At 38.2% G+C, this 20133-nt stretch overlaps 7 protein-coding genes across 7 annotated transcripts; 2 read left to right on the top strand and 5 right to left on the bottom strand.

Moving 5' to 3' along the window:
* Window positions 1-8357: 8357 nt before the first annotated feature.
* GCK72_006612 (uncharacterized protein) lies at window positions 8358-9361 on the bottom strand (the record flags this gene model as incomplete). Its single annotated transcript, XM_053725705.1, has 6 exons — window positions 8358-8530; window positions 8576-8678; window positions 8729-8849; window positions 8943-9079; window positions 9133-9218; window positions 9262-9361. The coding sequence occupies 6 exons, from the start codon at window positions 9359-9361 to the stop codon at window positions 8358-8360; spliced, it is 720 nt and encodes a 239-aa protein (XP_053589899.1).
* A 296-nt stretch (window positions 9362-9657) lies between these two features.
* Window positions 9658-11099, top strand: GCK72_006611 (uncharacterized protein; the record flags this gene model as incomplete). The annotated part of the gene is made up of 7 exons (XM_053725704.1): window positions 9658-9738; window positions 9784-9981; window positions 10027-10210; window positions 10266-10542; window positions 10591-10782; window positions 10830-10899; window positions 10956-11099. 7 exons carry the CDS (start codon window positions 9658-9660, stop codon window positions 11097-11099), a joined length of 1146 nt encoding a protein of 381 aa, XP_053589898.1.
* An 832-nt stretch (window positions 11100-11931) lies between these two features.
* Window positions 11932-12909, bottom strand: GCK72_006610 (uncharacterized protein; the record flags this gene model as incomplete). Its single annotated transcript, XM_003113364.2, has 5 exons — window positions 11932-12018; window positions 12071-12278; window positions 12324-12475; window positions 12682-12747; window positions 12793-12909. 5 exons carry the CDS (start codon window positions 12907-12909, stop codon window positions 11932-11934), a joined length of 630 nt encoding a protein of 209 aa, XP_003113412.2.
* Window positions 12910-13237: 328 nt separating this feature from the next.
* On the bottom strand, window positions 13238-13568 carry GCK72_006609 (uncharacterized protein; the record flags this gene model as incomplete). Its single annotated transcript, XM_053725703.1, has 2 exons — window positions 13238-13381; window positions 13458-13568. The coding sequence occupies 2 exons, from the start codon at window positions 13566-13568 to the stop codon at window positions 13238-13240; spliced, it is 255 nt and encodes an 84-aa protein (XP_053589897.1).
* Window positions 13569-14699: 1131 nt separating this feature from the next.
* GCK72_006608 (uncharacterized protein) lies at window positions 14700-17327 on the bottom strand (the record flags this gene model as incomplete). The annotated part of the gene is made up of 11 exons (XM_053725702.1): window positions 14700-14734; window positions 14783-15163; window positions 15209-15581; window positions 15629-15860; window positions 15904-16224; window positions 16270-16396; window positions 16469-16754; window positions 16800-16958; window positions 17006-17044; window positions 17091-17159; window positions 17205-17327. The coding sequence occupies 11 exons, from the start codon at window positions 17325-17327 to the stop codon at window positions 14700-14702; spliced, it is 2145 nt and encodes a 714-aa protein (XP_053589896.1).
* Window positions 17328-17999: 672 nt separating this feature from the next.
* Window positions 18000-18554, bottom strand: GCK72_006607 (uncharacterized protein; the record flags this gene model as incomplete). The annotated part of the gene is made up of 1 exon (XM_053725701.1): window positions 18000-18554. One exon carries the CDS (start codon window positions 18552-18554, stop codon window positions 18000-18002), a length of 555 nt encoding a protein of 184 aa, XP_053589895.1.
* On the top strand, window positions 18188-19925 carry GCK72_006606 (uncharacterized protein; the record flags this gene model as incomplete). The annotated part of the gene is made up of 6 exons (XM_053725700.1): window positions 18188-18338; window positions 18387-18601; window positions 18645-18983; window positions 19028-19498; window positions 19544-19651; window positions 19698-19925. 6 exons carry the CDS (start codon window positions 18188-18190, stop codon window positions 19923-19925), a joined length of 1512 nt encoding a protein of 503 aa, XP_053589894.1.
* Window positions 19926-20133: the final 208 nt, after the last annotated feature.

The raw sequence follows: 20133 nt of genomic DNA, 5'->3' as shown, positions 1-20133 counted from the left end.
TCTCTAGAAAGTTATGATCATTTTAAGTGGACAGCTCAAAATCGCGCTATTTTGCACTGAAATGAGACGATTTGAGGGAGAAATTACTTTGTCGGTACGTAACTTACTAGGGAATTTCCGTACAAAAAGTTGTCAACTGCAAAAATAGAGCTCTACTTTTGGTTTGTGATCCCATAAAAATGTATTTTGTGTTACAGTTAGTTTTACTATGACACACTCTCAAAGTTGGTCATTTTCAACTGAAAAATGCGAAACTTAATAAAACTTTTGAGCGGTATTGTATCACAGAATTATTGTATTAATCCACAAATTTCGAAAATGTTCCAAGTTTTCAAAAGATTACAGTAGCTACGCCTCTGTACAAAACTATAAATTGTTCTTCTTATTTGCTAGAGAGATATCTTCGTAATGGTGTTGTTGATTAAATCATTAATTGGAATCATTAATGAACAGAGTAGCCAATATACGATAGCTTGTATTATTTGATACCTGATGAAATGTGATTCTAACCTTCAGGATAGAGTAAAAGAATTCTGAATAAAAAGTGAAGAAAATGGAAATTCGATACTGTATCAAACGGAATAAAAACTCGAATGGAAAGTATAGTAAAGTAGTAACTGTCAAAGTGTGTGAGCAGTCAACCCCAGCTTTTCTTCGGAAAAGTAAAAGCCAGTAGTCACCATTTCACTCTTCTCGTTTTTTTTCTCTCTCCCCTCGATTTTACTAACAAAACTCCCGAGCTCTTACAGTAAATGGCAAACAAATGGGAGAAGAACGGAAAACCGGCGGTGCCGTTGGGGTTACGCAAATACTGAAAATAGTGTGATAATTGAAGAGATTCTAGAGAATTAGAGAAAAGAAATTGAGGAAAAAAGTGGGAGGAAAAGTAAACTTGGCATCCCAACCCGACCGACGGCAACACAGTTTTTCTCAGCGCGGGAGAGATCGGGTCGAGGCTTTTTTTTGAGAAAAAGTTGGATGAAAAGTTCAGTGAAGGGTCGGGAGGAGAGAAGGAGAATGAGTATCGGATTGACAGGTTTTGATGAGAAAAGAAAACGGAGAAAAATGAAATTTGAGGAGTATGGGGGAACTGTAATTTAGATGCAACAAGTATCATGGTAGGGAGAAAATGGGTAGAAATCTGAAAAGAACTGTATTTGAATTCTGTGAAAATTGTAGAGCTACAGTGTTGGTCAAATAAAACTATCGGTCTTCCAGATTCCAATTGGAAAAAAAGAACTTTGATAACATTTTCTGAAGTTATAGTTGCTCCAAATCCTAGTAGGCTATCCAGAACGAATCTAGATTTTTATGATTCTTCCGAAAAGACTCCATTACACTAAAGTATCTTGGGAGAGTTTTTTTCTCTGAGATTAGAAAATTGAATTTATAATGAGGACATTCACAATTAAAATGCTTCTACGGTGCGCCAGATCGTGAAAATGGTGAAAAATTCGACGAAAATAGAAAAAATGTGACTTAAAAAGGCGCCAAATGCATGTCAGACACTCAAGCCGCGTTTCAGCTAAGATTTTGCTCATTGTCAAAATTGCGATCCAAAACGCGTCGAAAGCGCGCCAGAACTAGAGAAAACTAAAAAACTTTTCTAAAATTTGAATTGTGAGAAGATTTTAGAGCTACAGTATTGCTCAAAAAACTATTGCTCTTCCAGTTTTTAGTTGGAAAAAAAGAATTTTGGTAACATTTTCTGAAATCATAGATTACAAGATAATCCACGTTCTAGAATCTGGATTTCCATGTTTCTTGATAACTAAAATCTTCAAAAACAGCTACCTCAAGATTCCAATACACCAATACACTAAAGTATCTTGGGAGAGGTATTCTCTGAGAATAGAAAATAGAATTTCTAATGAGGCCATTCACGTCCGGAAAAAAGGTTTTTTCCCTCGATTTATATTCCGGAAAAAGTTTTCCTATTCGTTTGTTTCGTAGTAGATAGATAGGCCTATAAGTTTTCAAAAAGATAGAATATAACATATTCAGAATTTCCACCAAGAACGAAACAATCTAATCGGAGCCAATCTGTTGTACTTTCCTCTTTTTTAGCTCCCTCCGAAAAATGTAAATTTGGAAAAGTCGACCTACACTCAAAGTTCGAATGGGAGTAGCACTCTCGTTGATGAAATCGAGATTCGTCGGGTATTGAAACTCCAAGAAAGACGAGAGTTGGATCTATTTCCGGATGATGTGCTGACGAGGGAAAAAATAAATAAATTTGAATGTTACGAAGTGGAATATTCCATGGAAACATAAGTGCAAATGAACCATTGTCCAGAGACTCCTCTTCTTTTTCATCTGTTTCCATATACGAAAAAAAGGGAAAAAAGAAGTCAAACGTGTGCACGACCTCAAATTCCGGTCCGGCAAAAAGAACCTTCTGAATGTCTGAAAACTCTACTCATTTCCTTGTATTTCACATCAGATTCTCTGCGTCTCTTCATCGCGAACACTGTCTCGTTGGCCGGCTGACGACTCCGTCAAACCGACGGACAGACTGCCGGAAACGAGAAAGAAAGACGACGTGAAATCGAATGAAATTGTCAAGGCGGAATGAGAAGAAGAAGAAGGAGGCGGAACGTCTTCCGGAGGAGACTTGGTAATGACGGAAAGCGGAGAAGCACACGGAGAGACAGAGAGAGCACAAATGGTGTTTTGAGGCAAAACTTCCGGAGAATTGATGATGAAGTGGTTGGTAAATGTAGTAGTTGGAGACACGTTCGATTTTATAAAAAATATGGAAAAAAACGGAGATTACTGTAGGAAGGTTGAGGTTTTAGGGAAGTGATAGGATGGATTGGGTTACTGTAGGTAGGAATCGTCAGAAAATCGAAAATTGGCTCGAAACCGCGCCAAAGATGCGTCAGATGAAAATGATGAAAAAATCGAAAAAATGTGACACTCAAGCTGCGTTTCAGCTGAGATTTTGCTCAAAAATATCACATTTTTAGTCCAAAACGCGTCGAAGGAACGACAGAACGTTGAGAAAATTTAAAAATTTGGCTCAAAACGCGCCAAAGGCACGCCTGATTCCATTTTCATTCAAGATTTACCATTCTGAAGGTGAACTTCATTTCAAAACGCGCCAAAAGCGCACCAGATCGGAATTTCAAACAGAAATTTCTCTTTAAACCAAGAAAAATGAAAAGACAGACCGACACCGTGAAGCTTTTGAATTGTAACATGAGAAAAAAAGTTCGAAAAAAGCTTTCCGAAGGTGGCCTTCATCTATCATTTCAGATTACAACTGACGACTTCTAGACTATTTGTGTTTCATTTTTTACAAGTTTTTTACCAGAATTGGTTTGACAGTAAAACCTAACCGGAATATTCTGGACAGATGAAAAAAAAGTGAAAAAGACGAATAAGAATAAGAAGAAGAAGGCGAAAATAGGAAATGGAGGAGGAAAGGAAGAGGAAAGAAGGCCGAAGAGTAAAAAGAGTGTGCGACGGGACAGAAGACGATTGGATTTGGATGGAAGGCCCCCCACCATCGGCCGGCTTTCCGGAAACTTGCCGACGACCAAAACGACCACCAACACGGGCACATTTTCCGACGGGTGGTGGGTGTCCCAACCAATAATATGTATAGATTTGAGAGGAGGAGGAGGAGCACGATGAATTGAGGGGAGGGATTGAATTGAAATGGATATGGTAGCGGATGGGAATGAGATGGATTCTGAGAATAAAGGAACGGGGCTCCGGAAGTGAAACTGGAAATGAGATGGGTGTCAGACAAGTTTCAATGAAATATTTTTCAGAGTTGCTTATCCTGAAACACAGGTATACGATATATTGGTTCCAATTTCCTGATATCAGAAAATTGCGACAAAGGCGCGCCAGGAAGCAGTGCAAAAGTTTCAATTTCCGAGGGAAAAACGCGCCAAAGACACGCCAGTGAAAACGCGGCATGGACGCGCCAGACAGCTTAAATTTTCTTTTTCTTTTTTTAAATAAAAACGCGTCAACGGCGCCCCAGTCAACTAGAATTTCGGTCTCTGAATCAAAAGCGAAAACATACAGTAACATCAAAATTCAAATGCATTTGTGATTTTCAGTTCAAAATTACTGTAGTCACTTTTCGTATGGTATTCAGAGTAAACCAAGATTTTTCAGGGTATAAAATTGTATTTTGTACAAAAAAAACTGTTCCTTTAACTCGACGAATTGTAAGATTTTTGCTGTGAGACAGTCAAAATTAGAAAACTAATATGCGAAACAAACAGACAAATTTCTGAAAACAATTTACTTCATTGAAGAATTTAGTATTTGAACTTCTATGATTTCTGGCCAATCAACTTCCTCACTGGGTCAGAATTCAGTAACAATTATTTCTTTTTAATTTGATTTTTAATTTGCTCCATTATCATATCAATTGTTCTAATAAAATGAACTTTTAGTCTCATTTCGTAAGGGAAACTGTGTCGAAAAGATGTTTATTTTCCCGGTTTTCCGTTTCCAATTAATTTGAAACCGGCCATAAAGATAAAATTTCAATTTGTCTCTCTCTTATCTTTATGATAAAGTTTCTATTTCCGACCAGTCAGTCTTCAGTCTGATTAGACGAAAAAAACATGAAAGCTCCCAGATTTTTCAGGAAAAATCATAAAATAAACGAAAAGGACCGAATCGGTCACACCGATAACCGAAACCGATGGAATTCAGATGAGAAGAAGACCAGAAGGAGACAAAGATATCCGGTTTTTCCGAATGAAAAGAAAATGAGAAGAGATGGAAATAGAGGGGAGAAGAGATCCAACAGTTTCACTGATTAGCCTGATTTCTCATAATTACTGATTATAGAGAGAGAAAGAGACATGTTGCCATGGAAAGCACTTAACTACAGTAATCTGCATTCAAAATGAAGTAATAGCAATAACATGAAGATAGTCTAGACTGAATAGAGTACGTGCTCCGTTTGATGGGAGAACTTTCAAAATTTCTGAAAAAATAGCAGGAAAGACAGTAAGAGTACTAAATGCTCACAAAAAAAGAGCCAAATTTTGAAAGAATTGAACAAGTTATTCCGGAATAGTTTCATTTTTTATATTCGGAATATTGGAAACTCATAGCAAAACCAGACAAAATTAAAAGTTATCTATTCTTATTTTTCCAAAAACTCAACGAACTGTATTATAACAGGACGTCGTTATACTTTTCAAATGCCTTCCAGATAAGTTTTGGGACCTTTGAGACTCTTAAAAGTTGAATAAAAAACGTTTCTAGATGTTTTATTTGCTATTGTAAATGCAATTCTAATCACGTTGGTTTTAATCAGAATCATGGAAAATACCCAAGAAAATTCTAGTGCTCAATTTTGAGCATGGATGGGGTGCCGTTATAATACAGTATCTACGGTAACCTAAATGTGCAAAAAATTGAATATTCGTAAATGAGTGAATGTCCGAAAAAAACCAAATGAGGAGAGAAATGGGGTAAGAGAGAGAGAGAGAAGTGTTCCTTCCCTCTGCCTAATCGAAACCCGTTTGATGATCATCCCAGGCAAGGAGATGTTTTTCTGTGAACAAGTGGAACTACGCACTGTTTTTGTGTCGCGGAAGAACCGTAACCGGACTGAATTATTCTAATACTTTTCCTTGTTTTTGTTATTGTTTTCTCAGTTTTCAAGGGGAAATTCAAGGAGTTCCCAAGATTGGCGGATGGGGTGTTCTATTTGGAATTCTACGCTAATCCAGAAGTTAGAAATATCATAAATTAGAAATATCATATAAAGAAGTAAATAATATATAGTTAGAAATACTGTTTAGAAATATCGAATTCATACAGTGCTTGCTGAAATGAGCGTAGATACAATTCTGATTGGAGTGAATCTGGAAATGCAGTGACACTTCTCTGAAAGTACGCTGACTACTTTTGAACTTCAGTTCTCTAATTTTAATGTAAAGAAATAAAAATTGTCATTTTCTTCCGATCCTAAAGATATCGTTTTTCAGAACATACGGTATCCAGAAGTCTGATCTGCCGTACCGGTCATGAGATCATGAACTTTGGCCGTTTTCAGTTGAAATTTACCAACTTTGAGAGTGTGTCATAGTAAGTCACACCCAGTTGGTTTTTAATGGATCGTATAGATCAAAAGTAGAGCTCCATTTTTGTAGTTGACAACTTTTTTGTACGGACATTCCCTAGAGAGTTATGATCATTTTAAGACGACAGCTCAAAAATCCCTCTACTGTGCACTGAAATGGGACGATTTGAGGGTGAAATTACTTCATCGATATGTAACTTTCTAGAGAGTGCTCATGCAAAAAAAGTTGTCAACTGCAAAAATGAAGCTCTACTTTCAATCTGTATGATTCATTAAAAACCTACTACGTTCGACAATCCGTATTACCATGACACCTTCTCAAAGTTGGTCATTTTCCACTGAAAACGGCCCAAGCTTACAACCTTTTGACCGGTACAGATAAATTTTTCTTTCTTCTTATCCCTATTAGATCTAGTTTAGGAATTACAGTAGGAAAAAAGGGGAAATAATATCCTAGATTAACTCCAGTGAAGACTGGACTTATTTGAGTTTTCAGATGAATCTTTTGACACGAATATAGTGAATTCCAGACAAACAAGAAGACCTAATTACTTTCCAATTACAACCTTTACTTTTTTTGAAAACTGGGTTCAAAACGAGGTGAAAAACAAGGAGAAGCGAATGAAATGGTGAATGTTTTACATTAAATGAGAATTGAAAAAGAAAAGACCGCCCGTGTCTTGTCGGGACCGGTGTGGTTTGGTTCCACGCGGCCTCCCTCCTTCTCCCCTCTCCTTCTTCGTTTTTATCGACGAAATTTCTTTTGTTTTCTGAAATTGACTGAAAATGAACAAAACGTACGTTCATGACAGTTCACAATTCAGACAATAGAGATGGTAGATACGGTATTTGGAAATTAGAGAAAATAGAGTGACGGGACTCTCGAGTGAAAGGAATGGAGCAATTTTGAAAAACTTTTTATATAATAGAACATCGATTAAATTTTAATCAGAAAATTAAGAAATTCCAGGATTTTCAAGTTCAATTCTTAGATTCTATCAACTTTCTACCTATGATTCGACAACTTATCTCTAGCCAACTTTGAGAGTGTGTCATGGTAATTCTGGTTGTCCCATCAGGTATATTTTTAATGAATACAGATTAAATATAGAGCTTCATTTTTGAAGTTGACAGCTTTTCTGTACGGACACTCTCTAGAAAGTTACGTATAGATAAAGTAATTTTTCCCTCAAATCGACCAATTTCAGGGCAAAACAATGCGATTTTTGAGCTGTTCCCTTGAAATGAACATAACTCTATAGAGAGTGTTCGTACAAAAACGTTGTCAAGTACAAAAATGAAGTTCTACTTTTGATCTGTATATTGTCGAAATAAAAAAAGTGATACCCGGGTGTTTGCGGACTCAATGCAAAATTATTAAAAATTAGCATTGAGTCCGCAAACACCGGGTATCACTTTTTTTATTTCGACAATAATTCATAAAAAATCTACTTGATGGAACATTCAAAATTACCATGGAACACTCTCAAAATTGGACGATTTCAACTGATAACGGCCAACGTTCATAACCTTTTGACCGGTACTGTATTCCGCTTCTAAACCAGAACAATTCCTATCCAATAATATTCTCAATTTCCCAAAAAAGGAACATCTATTGAGATTCTCGATGATGTAATGTTTTGAAGAAGCATTTCCTTTTTCTCTTTTCCTGAACACTCCTTCTCTTCTTTTCTTCATTTCCCTATTGTTCGGACCTTCAAACTGGTTACTAGGAGTGTGACCGACTGAATAAGAGGAGAAGATTCTCTGTTTTCGGTTTGATGTTTTCCGATCAACATTATTCTTTTTCATTGTGTTCATTTTCTTGTTTTCAGGATTTGGAAGAAGAAGAAGAAGGCAAAAGGGGTAATGGTATCAGGATGAGTAAGAAAATGGAAAACTTGTGCGGTGACCAACTTTGAGAGGGTGTTACGGTATTGCTGATTGACCCACAAAGTAAATTATGTATAAACCATACAGAACAAAAGTAGAGCTCCATTTTTGTAGTTGACAACTTTTTTGTACGGACACTGCCTAGAGAGTTATGGTCATTTTAAGGGGACATCTCAAAAATCACTCTTTTTTGCACTTATAACTTTGTACATAACGTATACATGTTTTTATATAACTTAATTTGTGGGACAATCAGCAATACCGTAACACTCTCTCAAAGTTAGCCATTATCAACTGAAAACAGCTAAATTGTATATCTTTTTGCACGGTACTGTACGGATAAATTTCACTCAATAATTGCCAAACATATAAATTCAATAAATCAATCTTCATTCACTCAATAATTCTGAATGACTGTAGCTGGTTCTGTATCAGTTGCAGAACCTGATGAAGACCCCGAAAGACGGCCCATTCTCTCGGAAAATGGAGACACAGATGTGCGAGTAGCGTAGATTGTATGACTCTTTTTGTATCCAAGGCGATCTTGATTGACACGAAGAATTCGGGAATCTGAAAATCCTTTTTTTTTTAGGATATTGAAAATAGATATGTTACCTTGAATATCCACTGGAACAGTGGCTGATCTCGGTGATTTCACAGTTGGTTGATCATGAATAAGAGATGGAACATTGAATAGAGAATCTTCTTCATCATTACACTGAAAGTTTTTCATCTGAATTTAAAAATATTTTACTCTCAGAAACTTACAAAATAATCCTGTGGACTCTTTTTTCCGCGTCGTTCTCTTCTCACACGTGCTTTCAACTTCTTCACCATATCAGGTGCTGGCGATGGAAGAAGTTGAAGACCCGGACGTTTCTCTTCATCGCTGAATTCATAATTCGATCCCAATGGAGATTCATGATCTGAAACATAAAATAATCAAATCAGTTTTCAGGTTCTAATCGTCCCTTCATCCGACTCTTGAGTTGAATCCAAAGATAACGATTCAGCGAGAACCGGAGTTTTCAATTCATCATCTTTTCCATTGAAAATGAAGAATTTTGCGAGTTTCTTTCCTTTTTTGTTCTCTTTTTTGTTCTCTTCTGCTTTCTTCGCCTGTAAGTTTTAAAATGCAGACAGAAATGATCTACTTCTGAAATGTGATCTACTTTTTTCTCCCTCTTCGTCGGTTTCTTCTCTTCTACTACGACTGGAACAGCTTTGACGTAAGCTTCTGATGGGAGTTCTTTGGCTTCTGAAAACTTATTCTCCAGTAATCCTCAAACCTTAGAACATACCGTCTCCTTTGAATTTCCAATGAGATTTCAGGCAGTTTACAAGGGCAAGACTGGCGAAAAATGGAAAAGTTATGATTAATAACGTAACTTCACACAGCATTTTTGGGAGGTGTGTATTTTAAAAATAACAATGAATTCAGACAGGAGATTTGTTTTTTTTTCTTCACTCACACAGGAAGTTCACGGTTCTTGCTCTATTTCAATTCCTGAAAGCTCATTTAATTTGGATTACGGTACTTCCGATGAGAGAGTGTACAAACTTGAGAGACGCAGACGCGGCACTGTGGAACGTCGTAATGCGCTATGTTTAGCGTGGAGTGTGGCGCCGAGCTACGAATTTTTCCTTTTTTATTGAGAAAAATTAATTTTTTACTGCTAAAATGTGATATTTTTAAGATGACATGGAAGAACTGTACCATTTGTGATGGAGCGATTGAGAATGACAGACAAGACGATGCGACAAATTCCCCTCAAAAAGTTATCGCCCTCAGAAGTTATCAATGCAACCATTTGTTGTTTCAGACAGTCAATTACCACGAAGCGTCGGCAACGCGTCAATTCCGTATCGCGATAATCACGAATTGCCAAGAGGTTCTGGAGAACAACGAGAACAACGAAAGTGAAGGAAATCTCGAAAATCGGCTCACGAGAACAGTGAATTTCTACGTTGATATGTCGGAGCTCGTCATCATTTGCCCTTTTTTCGAAAGATTCAAAGAGGTGAGCTTCTGGTTTTTAAAATTAAAAATTAAAACATTATTTCAGCTGAATTGTCTGGATATTACAACGAACTGCACTGACTCGTGGATTTCTGCACCTCCGAGTGTGGCGGCATCTCGTGAAGACTGCTACCATGACTACAAAGCACCGGTCAATGCACACCATTTTCATGCTTTCTTGGAATCCGCGTGCCCATCACTTTATGGAATTCGTCCCGCTCCAATCACACGTAAATCAGTTTCTTACTGATAATAACTTAAGATTTATCATTTATATATTTTCAGTTGATAGCATTATTCCTGTTCTCGATATGCTTTCTCACTTCCACAGCGAACCATTGCTTACTAATTGTGAGCGATTCTTGATGTCAACTAATATTGGACAACTTGATGGATCAATGTTAGTTCGTTTGCTTGACAAAGGACTGTGTGTCAGTTTGGATCATCGAATTCTCGGAAGAATTATATGTGTTTGTCTCTTGAATACAGCGACGAAAATGTCAGATGTTTCCCAGGATCTTATTGGAACCGTCGGATCAGTTTTCGCTCAAGCGTTCATTGCGTATGTTGAATAGAAAGTAAAGCCTTATGCTAATACTGTAATTTGCAGCAACGCCACTAAAAGCTTCCGTCACGTCAAACCGTTAGAGCAAGAGAATGCTCTCTGGCCTGCCGCTTTCCGTCATTTGATGATTCCTACTGCTCCCGCAGTCGCATCAACTGTAGAATCAACTAGTTCCGACGATAAGAAGAAATATAAAAAAGGACCAAGAAAACATGAATGCGACCATACAGAAGAATCGTATGTGGTATATAAAAATGCTTTCTGATTAATCAGTATTTTCACAGATTCGAATGCATTCTCTGCTTCGATCAGCGGTGTATGAAGTGCAAAGGAGAAGCCGCGTTTTGTTACAAGGTACACATACTTTTTTTGAATTTTAATGTGTTTTTCGGTTCATTTATTCTTTTCAGGCTCTAGACAATTTCCTATATGAAGTACGTCTGCAGCTGTATCCACACACCTACCGTCCACACCTCGATCGTGATTTGCTCCGTGAAGATCGCCTCAGCGACTACATTCTTCGTCATCAGTTTCAGCCAATTGCAGAAGACTGAGCAGCCAGTTGCAATCCTATATAAATTTGCCTACTCTTGTGAATATTTGAACCCATCTCTTACTTGCCATTCCAATCTATTGATTCTATTGATTGTACTTTGTCTTTTTAATAGACACAACAATGTGGCCAATCCCTTTCAAACAATATAAAAAGACCGCAATAAACACACTAAAATTAAATTTGTTTTTGGAAAATTACCAAACTAGGCTCTTGTTTAAGTTTTACAATCATGAAGAAAGAAATGGAATTTCTAAATGGTCAAAAAATTGTCAAGGAAGTTGTAGAGATACGGATTTTCGAGTGAGTGAAATCTAGTTTTCAGTCGAATCCATAAAAAATCTCTTCACAAAACTGAAGATTCCAAGAGTGGTAAAGTCAAAGTGAACGAGCATATACTGATTATGCAAAACCTGTATAACTTGATGAGAGGAGTTCTGAAAAGCGTCCTCTAATGAAAATTACATTTGAAACATTTCATTGTGGAAATAAAACATTGGAAGTTAGAGCAAAAAGATAAAGAAAACTGAAAAAGTTTTTTCGGTGGGAAATGTAAAATTTAAAGAAAATTACAAATGGCAATAAAGAATTTCGAAAGAAGAACAATTCAATTGGTGGAAAAGTGAGTGTGTGCAAAAAACTAGAAGGCATCAAGGCGGGGTTGACTAAATGATTCAATGAACATTTTTATAAAGTAGGTCAATGGACCGGTACGAGACTACCGTAATCTGGGGGATTCGGGGGAAATGTAACATGAAGTGGAAGAATGGAGGATGAGGGAAAATACATTTTGTGCAGATAGACCAGGGATATCATGAATATTCCTTGCCAGCCTAACAATTACATCCCGAATTTTGTTGATTTTGCTGGTTAGGGTTGAGACGAATCTGATCGGGGAACTCTGGGAAGTCGTTGGTTTCCTGAAATAAAGCATTTGAGACTAAGTTGTAGCGAAGTACACGATGATCTTACCTGCGACTCTCTCGCCAGAGCATCTCTAGCGATAGCCAAGAAAGCAGCTTCGACATTCAATGCTTCTTTGGCAGACACCTCGTAGTACGGAATGTTTCCTTTCGTCTGGCACCAAGACTGAGCACGTTTTGAGGAAACGGCACGCTGCGACTCCAAGTCGACTTTGTTTCCCAACAAAACGAATGGGAAATGATCCGGATCACGTGGACTGAAAACAATCTACGTTTTAATATATAATTTATTTGCCACATACCTAGCCTGAATCAGAAACTCATCACGCCAAGAGTCGAGCGATTTGAATGAAGCTGCGTTGGTGACATCAAAAGCAAGAACACAGCAGTCAGCACCACGGTAAAAAGCAACCCCGAGTGATTGGAAGCGTTCCTGGCCAGCGGTGTCCCAAATCTGGAAGGAGTAACTATTTCTGACGAACTTTTTGTTTCCAACACCAACTTCAAATTTTAAATTCAACAAATTTAAAACTATTTATAGTTTGTTTCAGAAGTATTCAAAGTGCAAACATGCTTTGAGTGAATGGTCACAATTTTTCATTGACGGTTATGCTTTCTTGTTCTGATGTCTTCGAATATTTTTTATTACAAAAAACCAACCTGGAGTGTAACAGTTCGATCATCAATGTTTACATCACGAGTCAAGAAATCGGCTCCGATTGTAGCCTGAAAACAAAAATTGTTTACAGTTCGCAATAAATCGATTCAAACCTTGTACTGATTGCTGAATCGCCGATTCACGTACTGATTCATCAACGAAGTCTTTCCAACACCTGAGTCACCAAGAATAATAACTTTCAAAAGAGCCTTCTTTCTGGTTCCCGACATTGTTGTGATAGAAGCAATATTTCGCTGAAAACAAAAGAATTGAAACCCCAATAGAGAACGAGACGATATTGAAATATCGAAGATAAAAAGTGAAATAAGTATTGACATGGTTATGAAACCAGTGACCAAACGTACAAATAAATTAAAAGAACACTAATGAGTTTTTTTTTGATGAGCAGCCTGAAAAACATAAAAATATAAAACATAGGCGTGAAGAGGTACCCGTTAGAAAACAAGTTTACAGGTAATTTTACAGAAAATGAGACCTAGAAGTTCTATAGAAAACAAGAAAATTATAATTAGTAGGGTAGCCAGAAATTAATACTGTTCAATCATTATATTTAATTATTGGCTCGCCCGGGTTCCATAAGCGATCCGGGCATTCTGACTCCTCATGGGTTTTTTGATCACGAACAGAAAGCACATGGAGTGGGTTGTATTTACAAAATACAACTTGGATAGGCTTGTTATCCTGAAATTCAAAAATTAGTCTTCCATTTTACTACTTAATTAATGCTAATAAAATTTTTAACGACAAATTTACTCACTTCAGTGAAGGTATTGCTCACTGCAAATGTATTTCTTTCCTGACGTCTCTGGTCCCGCTGAATGTTATGGTTCTGGTATTGCTGTGGGTCGAAAAAATCAAAATAAGTCATGTTGAAAAATGATATTAAATAATACTCACTGCTAGATCTAGAAGCCATATTTTGAGACGTTGATTGGTGTCCATCGGCCATTTTCGAATGAGACGCCCGTCTTTTTGACTGTGAAAATGAAAGTTTAGCAGTATTGGAATCGGTAGAAGATTGTGAAGGTTAACAAAGAACAAAAAGATGAAATACTGGCAATTTAGAGTGTAACCGAGGACAAAAAGTGCACGTGACGGGGCCCGTCAGCTGGGAGAAATGGCCAGAGAAACACGCGACGCAGAGGCCGCATTGCAACCAACAGAGCGCCCTTGCTGTGGTCACATGAATGACTGGAGACCCCACCGATTCCGCGGAAGAGAAACTGTGAAGAAAAAAACTCTGAAGAAAAATGGGCGGAGTCTGTTTTACAACTTCGCCGCACGGTTTTTCTCAACTTAAATCGCCTGAAATCACACAATTGTGAGAGAACTGGCATTAATCTTGTGGGAGTCTTTGAAGTTGACACTATTCATTTGTTCAAAAGTTACAACATAATTGGGTTATCGATAAAAAATTTATCTGTGAAAGAGATAGTTCGCGAAAAAATAGCGCGGCGATCTTGCAATTGAAACTCCGCCCATTTTCCGGTGAATTTTTCTTCCGCGGAATCGGTGGGGTCACGAATGACTCACGGGTTTCAGAACATTGCTTATAGAAATGACGGAATTTCGAAATGATTAAGAAAGAGGAAGTTGGGATCCTATGAAAAATAAACTCATCCTAATTGCCGAAACTGAGGAATTTCAAATTTTCCTACATCACAACACCAAAAAAGCCAAAGTGTCTTAGCAAAACGAGAAAAAAATCTCTGTTGGAATACGTGAGGAAAAGAAGAAGTAGCAGAAACGATGATGTAAACGACTAGAACATTAAATATGAACTGTGTTAAATACAACACTTTACACATTTGAAAAATTAGATATGAACACAATTTTTTATTATCATTAAATACATGCCGTAGGCCTATTGCCGTTTACAAAAAAAGATCAAAAAGTAATATAAAACGTTTCAAGTGAATTAAATGTCAAAATTAACCAAGAAAATTGTTTCGATGTGTGCGTGTGTGTGTGATTGCACGATTTTAATTGAGGAAGACGTTCAGACGTGATCTCTTGATGTTGACTGCTGCTCGGCTGAAAAGAAGGGAATAAAGACAACTACTCGGAACCAAATCAGGCTACCCGGCTTTTCCTTCTCCTCATTTGGCTCTTTGGCTACTTTCGGGATGGCTCCGCTGCTTCCTCTTTTGGTTTGTTTTGTATATTTCCTCGTTTTGGCTGGTGTGTAATCATCGTCGTCGCCTGGTGCTTCGCGTTTCTGCTTGTTTTTTCTTGGTACGACTATGAGTGTTTGAATAGTCTTCAGGATTCTCTTCTTCTCGTCGAAAGAAATATCCGCGTCGAATCGGCCGTCCCAAGCTTCTTCCTCCTTTCTTGGTTCTCTCGACGCACTTTCCTCTATATCTCTGTGCAGCCACTCCGTCAATGTTTCGTAGAGGAACTTCGCACTTTCCCAGAAGTCGGGGTCTTCCTTTCTTATGTTCGTCCCTTCTTCTGTCATTTCTGAAATATTTGTTGTTAAACTGGCATGAAGACACTGATGAATACCTCTGACTTTCGGAGTGATTACATTTTTCATGAACTTCCAATGAAGATATTCGAAGTTTGGGAAGTAGAACTTCGACGGTGTTTTCAATATTGTGCGTACGGAATTCTCGAGACGATAGATACGCATTTGCATCTTAACATTTCCAAAGTGCAGAAAATTTCCTCCAAAAACAAGAGAATCTTCCGGAGTGTAAACGGCATGGATCCATCCGGCAGGAATTAGAAGTGTTTCTCCTTCATTGATCACAACTCTCTTAACTTCGCTTCTGATTTTATCACCGAACCATTCCAAATTGGAGCGAGAGGTCTCATGTTTTTGGTATGCCGCGAGGTTACTCTCTGATGGGCGAGCGATATAGAAGATTTTTTTACCCTGGAAATTTCATAAATGAATATGATTTATTCTCGAAAAAGACATACTTTGAAAATGTGATAATAAACACTGCTTCCGCCGAAATCGATGTGGAAGTCAGTGTAGGAACCCCCCATTCCAGAAAGGCAGAACTGTTCAACTTTCGGTCTAAAGTCCTCTGGCAAATCGAGTTTTTTATTCAGGAGGTTTTCGTATGCCTCAGACGATGGATCAGGCCAAAGCTTGTCGACCAAAGAGATCTCCTGAACGAATTGAGGAGGTTTCGCCAATTTCCGGAATCTAAACACACTGAGATTACAAGAGAACGCAACAAAACACCAACTCTTGGCTTTCGGAGAACTCTAATGAGAGGAAATTGTACAGAAGACTTCTCGGTGAGGGATCGCGGAACTTCTTAAGAAACGTTGATAACTTCATGGAATATGTGCATTGGTTGTAGACGTCAATTGTGTCCACTGGGTAATCTGGTGACATCAAATCAACAACTTTCTCTATATCAAATCCATGCGATGGCATTGTCATATTCAGTCCGTCCATATTCTTGATAAGAAAAACTTTGTCCCATTTATGAGATCCGCCATTGTCGAGGAACTTTTTTTGAAATTCGAAGCCGTTTTCCACGACACAAGCTTCTTCTTCGCTTCTGGAAGAATGCAAATACACAACAAAAAAGGTTTAATATTCTTACGGAGAAGGAAGAGTGTGTTCCCGAGTAGTAAATTGCTTGATCCAACTTTGAGAGCCGACTTCCATTGCTGCGTTAACTTCATCCTTATCGAACCAGCGTAGACGATGCGGTGCAACTGTTTCGAACACTGAATAGCATAAAGTTGAATGAAAAATGTATCCAAACATCCCTTTTAGTTTTGAAAAGACCAATAACTTACTCTTGGAGGGGCCGGATGTTGGCAAACATTTAGGGCAGAAGAACGTTTCGAACAAATAATACTCGAATTGTTCCAAGCCAGAGCAACCAAAGTGATACCAGCTCTTGCAACAATCGCACATGATCCAATCGGAATCCGGACCAGGGGCAAGATGGGATTTCTTTTTGCTCATTGGCTTCTCTCTTCTTCTTTCGAGTTTCAATGCTTCTTCTATTTCGTTTCCCGACTGACCACAGCCTTGACACCTCTCTGTACCGTCATCAAATAGATCACGATTAGAAGATCCCTGCAAATAACTTATTGATTTTATACACTGTTTTTGATTTCGTACTTCGTGTTTTTCTTCTTTTATTTCTTGTTTCGACTGGACTACAATTTCAGTCTTCACGACAGCAGACGCTTCAAGCTGTTCTGGAGTATTGGATGACTCTTCATTGATCGGATTCGTATTGATGGAATGATAATTTCGCTTTGAATTGTGCTCTCGACCCTGAAAATGATTAATCAGTGAACTGACTGAACGGTGGATCAACTCACTTGTTTAAGCACCGACTCAATGGCAATGTCAACCGAAGTCTGAGGAATTCAATTTTTTTCAATCAAAAAAGCATTATTAACTAACCTTTTCAATTCTGTTAATATCATTGATGTCATCACTTGAAGTCTGTCTGTCTGTGAAGTTTTCATTCACCTATAAAGCTCAATACTTTACATGAATTTCGGGAAAATCACATACATTGGATGTTTGTTGAGGAGCTTGAGAGCTGTCACATTCAAGACTTGAGGAGGAAGGGCGATCCGTTCGATGTTTCTCCGAAACTCCAAATTTAGATGCTGTTATATTATTATTATCATTCATTGTTGATACCCTGAAAATCGAAACGATATTTCCTGAGAACTTGAAGAGGTGCTAGTATAAGAAAAAAAACGATAAAGAAACAGCAAAACTATTCAGAAATTAGACAAAAACTAACTGAAAATCAAATATTATCGGGCACAGTCTCCCAGACTCCGAGTAAGAACTGCAAGGAAATGTTTGATCTACCCTCATGAAATGAAAAATTTGAGAAATTTGCAGGCCTAAAACTGTATTACTTTAAATTTTATCGTACAGCTCAAGGTCGGAAGTAAGAAAATTTCAGTTTTAGAATTATTCTGACTGCATTATCTACCTATTCAATGCAAAAATCCTGGTTTCAGATATTATTTCAAGTCGAAATGGCGATTTTTCATATTTGATTTCGTTAAAATCTATCAGCGCTTTTATTTCTCAACATTATCAAGCGAATGATAGCTTAAAACATGAGCCAGAAGTTTCTACACATTTCTGATGGATGGGGCCAAATTTGGCTCGGTAGTTTTCGGGAAAATAACAAAAAACCACACAATTTTCGGAATTTGATCGATTTCTCGAAAACTACTGAGCCAAATTTGGTCCCATCCATCAGAAATGTGTAAAAACTTCTGATGCATGCAGGAAAAAATAGAAAAATACCAAAGAAAATAGGCCAAAAAATGAAAGTGGGGATTTTCAAAGGCGCGCACAGATTCTCAATCGAAAACTCTCGCAACGATTTCGAAAACTACGGTAGGCTGGCGCCAATTTTTCGTTCTCAAAACATCGATTGCGGTAATCAGCTCGGCTTTTTCTCTGGTTCCGTCTCGTTTCACATTTTTCATCTTCTTTTCGCAAGATTTGTGTTTCAGGAAGAGAGAAGGATGCAATCTTCAAACGGAGAGCATCATCAGCAACAGCAACAGCAACCCCAAACACCTTATTTTCTGGGTGCTCCATGTGACCCAAGTATTCTGGCATACGCGCAACATGCACTTCTCGGTTATCCACATCATAAAAATATGTATCAGCAGGGTTTGTGAAATTTCTTACTATTTGTTTTGAAAAGTTTTCTATTTTCAGCCTTTCCAACGTCGCAAATGCAGCCAATGATGCTTCCGCAAACGCAAATTCTTCCGGCAATGCACCATTCGTTGTCTCATCGGAATGTACTTCCATCCCTAACAGCTGCAATTCCTGAAATGGACAAATTGTCTTTGGAAGAACCGATTGAAGCTGGAAGCATGCCATATCGGCGCTCCAACAACAAGTCTGCTTCGGTTTCAGTGGCTGACGACGTAAGTTTTGTAGTGAAATAACATTATCATATTTGAACTCCAGTCATTCAATAATCTCCAACGATCAACTTCTTCTTCGCATTTTCGCCGTCATTCTGCTCAATGGGAAACCATGACCGACGATGAGCGTGAGATGATTCAGCGTCAGAAACGCAAAGAAGAAGCGTTTAAGACGGCGCTGTGTGATGCTTACAAACGAAACGGTTCCTGTCCATACGGAGAAGCCTGTCGGTTTGCCCACGGAGAGAATGAGTTGCGAATGCCATCACAACCACGCGGAAAAGCTCATCCAAAATACAAAACTCAGCTGTGTGACAAGTTTTCAACGTATGGACAGTGCCCGTATGGTCCAAGATGCCAATTCATTCACAAATTGAAGAAGGTTTAAATACATTAATTTGGAAAGAAAACATTAAATTTTTGCAGGGTCTTCCGCTTCTAGAGTACAATCGAGCTTTGTATCAAGGGAGAATCTCCCCAGCACGTGATGATGAAATCACTAATCCAGACGAGTCTCATTCAGAAGACCAAAGTCTGGTGAACTTGACTCGAACTCTTCATCGCCGTCGGTCTGCTGGTGGATATCTGGACATGTCTGATAGTGGATACAGCGGAAGTGGAAGAAGACGGCTTCATCATCAGTTTGAGCAGTGTGAAGAACCCGTTACACGTGGAAAAACAGCTGCCGGGAAAGCCGTATATCCACCAATGCAAGTGGTTAACATCGAAATGGCAACTGGACAAAAGAAATCGTTAACAACTGGTTCATCGGAAAATCATGGGTCGACTCCGAGTCACTGTCAGAGTCGAATCTCTCAGAAAGATCAGGTGACTTCTGTTATCGATCAGGCTGATTATGAGGCTTCGATGGCCGGAGGAAAGATTTTTGGAAAACCAGTTGGTGGAAAATCAATATCTGTCGATATTCTGGATCATTTTCAGGAAAACATTCGTACATACGGAGCCATGATTCGTGCTAATGAGGATCATGTTGAGCGCAACCAAACTGGGACCACCAAAAAAGATAGATCAAAGCCTCTTACTAAGAGGGTAATAAGCTGAATCATCCGGTTTCCTTTGTAATATTTTTTTCCAGGATCTTTCACTGATTCGTGAGGAGGAAACTTTGCTTGTCGATGGTTCTCAGATTCAACCGACAGCAGTTGTTGCTACAACTACTCAAACTCCCAATACGCTTCAAGCCGAGAATCAACCATGGTACGAGAAGATTTTCGGGAAGATGACAATGATCACGGAAGAATCAATGGGTGATGAGGACGATTCTCGTCTACTGGCGCACGATGATCCTGATTATTCGAAATAGATTGTCTCCTCCGTTCTTCTAACATTGATACTATTCCTGCATCTCACATTTTCTAAACTTTCGCTAATAGCCATTAGTCTCGTGATGTAGAAGTTCCAAATTTCTATTTTCTATGTTTCAACCTTCATGTTTTATGCACTTTCTCTCACCCTCAAACTATCCCAGATATCTTCCAATTTCATGTTTAAAAGTTTCTCCCCGCGGATTG

The sequence above is a fragment of the Caenorhabditis remanei genome, chromosome II (assembly GCF_010183535.1).
Source record: "Caenorhabditis remanei strain PX506 chromosome II, whole genome shotgun sequence".
In the NCBI taxonomy this organism is placed as follows: Eukaryota; Metazoa; Nematoda; class Chromadorea; order Rhabditida; family Rhabditidae; genus Caenorhabditis; species Caenorhabditis remanei.
This window is presented reverse-complemented; position numbering and strand designations above follow the sequence as displayed.